Here is a 2,469-nt window from a genome sequence, read left to right as displayed (position 1 = left end):
ACACACTGCTGCGTATTTGAAGTTTTAGTTAGGGCAACACCAATTAGAGCACAGACCATGACATTCTAACAGAAACCAAGGGTCTCAGATGAGATGGAATGTTATTTAAGAGAAATAAGAGGTTCAGATAGTTCAGAGGCAGGAAGATATAAAGGCAAGGAGGGGATTTTGCTCCTGAAGATCACTCGCAACCCACCCCTGCATGTGGTTATGTGGTTTCTTCTCTGTCATCCAGCAGAGAGGGGAAAGGAAAAAATAGCTTTGGGACAGACATGTGATCTAGGAGTTGCCCATGTTGCTTTTCACTTGTTTTGTTGGCCAAACCCTATCACAATGCCCTGCAGTGATACAGGGATTTGCAGCCTTTAGCTGCTTGGCTATGACTCTGCACTTCTGTGGGGAAGGGAGTCCATTATTGGTTGTTTTTTTTTGCATACTTTCTTTTTTTAAAATTTATGTAGCTGATTTATAATGTTTTAGGTGTACAGCAAAGTGATTCAGTTTTATATATGCATATATATTCATATTCTTTTTCAGATTCTTTTCCATTATAGGCTCTTACAACATATTTAATATAGTTCCCTGTCCTACACAGTAAGTCCTTGTTGTTTATCTCCTTCATAGACAGTAGTGTGTATCTGCTAATTCCAAATTCTCAATTTATTCCGCCTGAAAGTCCATTATTGATAAGAAGAAGAAGAGAACAGATATAGGTGAAGAATTAATATACAACATATCATTTTATAAAGAGTATTTTAAAAGTTGACTCCTGATTCTTAATTTTTCTAAATTCTATATTCTGGATTTAATACACTTTTATTAATAATTAAATTAGACCTTAAAATAGTTAAGTTCTATGCTTACTTGATAGTAAGTTCTATGCTTACTTGAGGGTGTATTTAATTAAGAAATATTAACCTATCTTCATTACTGCCTATTTTCAAATCAGTTTCCAGGGAGGGATAGGGATAGATGGAATGATAAGGAAAGAAACATAAGGTATAAGGTAAAATGTTATGCAATCAATCCAATGGTTACTTTTTTTCATTTTTAAAAAGTTTTATTTACACTGGTATCATATAAACAACAGATCAACTTAAATTGAAACATGATGAAATGAAAGTTTGCAGCTCTAATCATCCCTTAAATACCCCCAAAAGATTTAAATTAAAATTAATATACTAATGTAAAAATATTTCCTCTTTCCTAATTTATAGCAGCATATTTTCTTTCAAAGCTATCACATATATTTTAAAACACATTATAGAAATTAGGAGACTTAAATGATGTACAGAAAGACAATAATCAAAAATAAGTTAATTCAGATGTACACTATCAGAAAAAGATACTGCAGTTAAACAACATGTGGCTTAAAAATCAATACAGCGTCCTTTTCGTTCCCAATCTCCATATCGGGTAGGTTCTGGGTCTCTGGGTCCACCTTTCTCTTTTGTAACAGGATTAATATCATCTGGAAATTTTGTCAGGAGTTCCTTCTCTAAATTGGAATCTTCCGGCGCATCAAAACGACCTTCTGGTAACTTTGGCTTCTTAAGAGGTTGTTTGCTAGGTTCAGGTTTTCCTCTTTGAGAACTTACTTTCCTCAAAGAATTACACCGAAGGGGTGATCTTGCCGCTCTCCACGCTGTAGCCGGGACGCGGCCCAGCAAGGAAGCGAGGCCTAACGCAGCCATGGCGTCCGCTCCCGCGGCGTCCGCAACGGCCTGCCCTCAAGTGTTAGCGGGTCGCGTCGTCGCCTCAATGGTTTCTAAGTATGTACCCATAGAGCCTTGGTCTAAGTAGATAAAGGTTCTCCTCTGAAGTTCTCACGGGAACAGTTTTACTGCATTTTTCCTACTGCGTAAGTTATGGCTTATAAGTAAAAACCTACTAAATAATATTGTGATTAATCTATACCCTTCATAATGACTTAAAATATTAAAAACATTAAGAATATCAACAAATGACGCTGGAACAACTGGAGATACATATATATATATATATATGCAAAAATGAACTTTCATCCTTTTCTTGCATTGTAAACACAATTAAATACAAATTAAATACAAAAACTAAAAACAATCTTTAAAAGTAAATAGAGGAGAAAATCTTCGTGACCTTGAGTTAGGTATAAATTTCTTTTTTTTTTTAAATAAATTTCTTAGGTATAAAATCAAATGCACATGTTATTAAAAAAAAGATAAATTAGACTCTATTAATATATGTCCTTTAAAAGGCACTGTAAAAAGAATAAAAAGACAAGCTACAAATTGGGAGAAAATATTTGCAAAACAAATATAACAAAGAATTTCTATCTAGAATATATAGTTTAACTCTTTAAACTCAAAAATAAGAAAACAGCACCCCAATAAAAATGGATAAAAGATTTGTACAGACACTTCATTTCACCAAAGAAGAAACACAGATGGCAGATAAGCACATAAAGTGATGGTCAACATCATTAGCCAT

The 2,469-nt window shown here is 33.9% G+C and overlaps 1 protein-coding gene across 1 annotated transcript; it reads right to left on the bottom strand.

The window, feature by feature from the left end:
- Nucleotides 1–1,370: 1,370 nt before the first annotated feature.
- LOC122684747 (succinate dehydrogenase assembly factor 4, mitochondrial-like) lies at nt 1,371–1,694 on the bottom strand. Its single transcript, XM_043889057.1, has one exon. The coding sequence runs from the start codon at nt 1,692–1,694 to the stop codon at nt 1,371–1,373; it is 324 nt and encodes a 107-aa protein (XP_043744992.1).
- Nucleotides 1,695–2,469: the final 775 nt, after the last annotated feature.

This window comes from Cervus elaphus, chromosome 27 (genome assembly GCF_910594005.1).
Source record: "Cervus elaphus chromosome 27, mCerEla1.1, whole genome shotgun sequence".
Taxonomy (NCBI): domain Eukaryota; kingdom Metazoa; phylum Chordata; class Mammalia; order Artiodactyla; family Cervidae; genus Cervus; species Cervus elaphus.
This window is presented reverse-complemented; position numbering and strand designations above follow the sequence as displayed.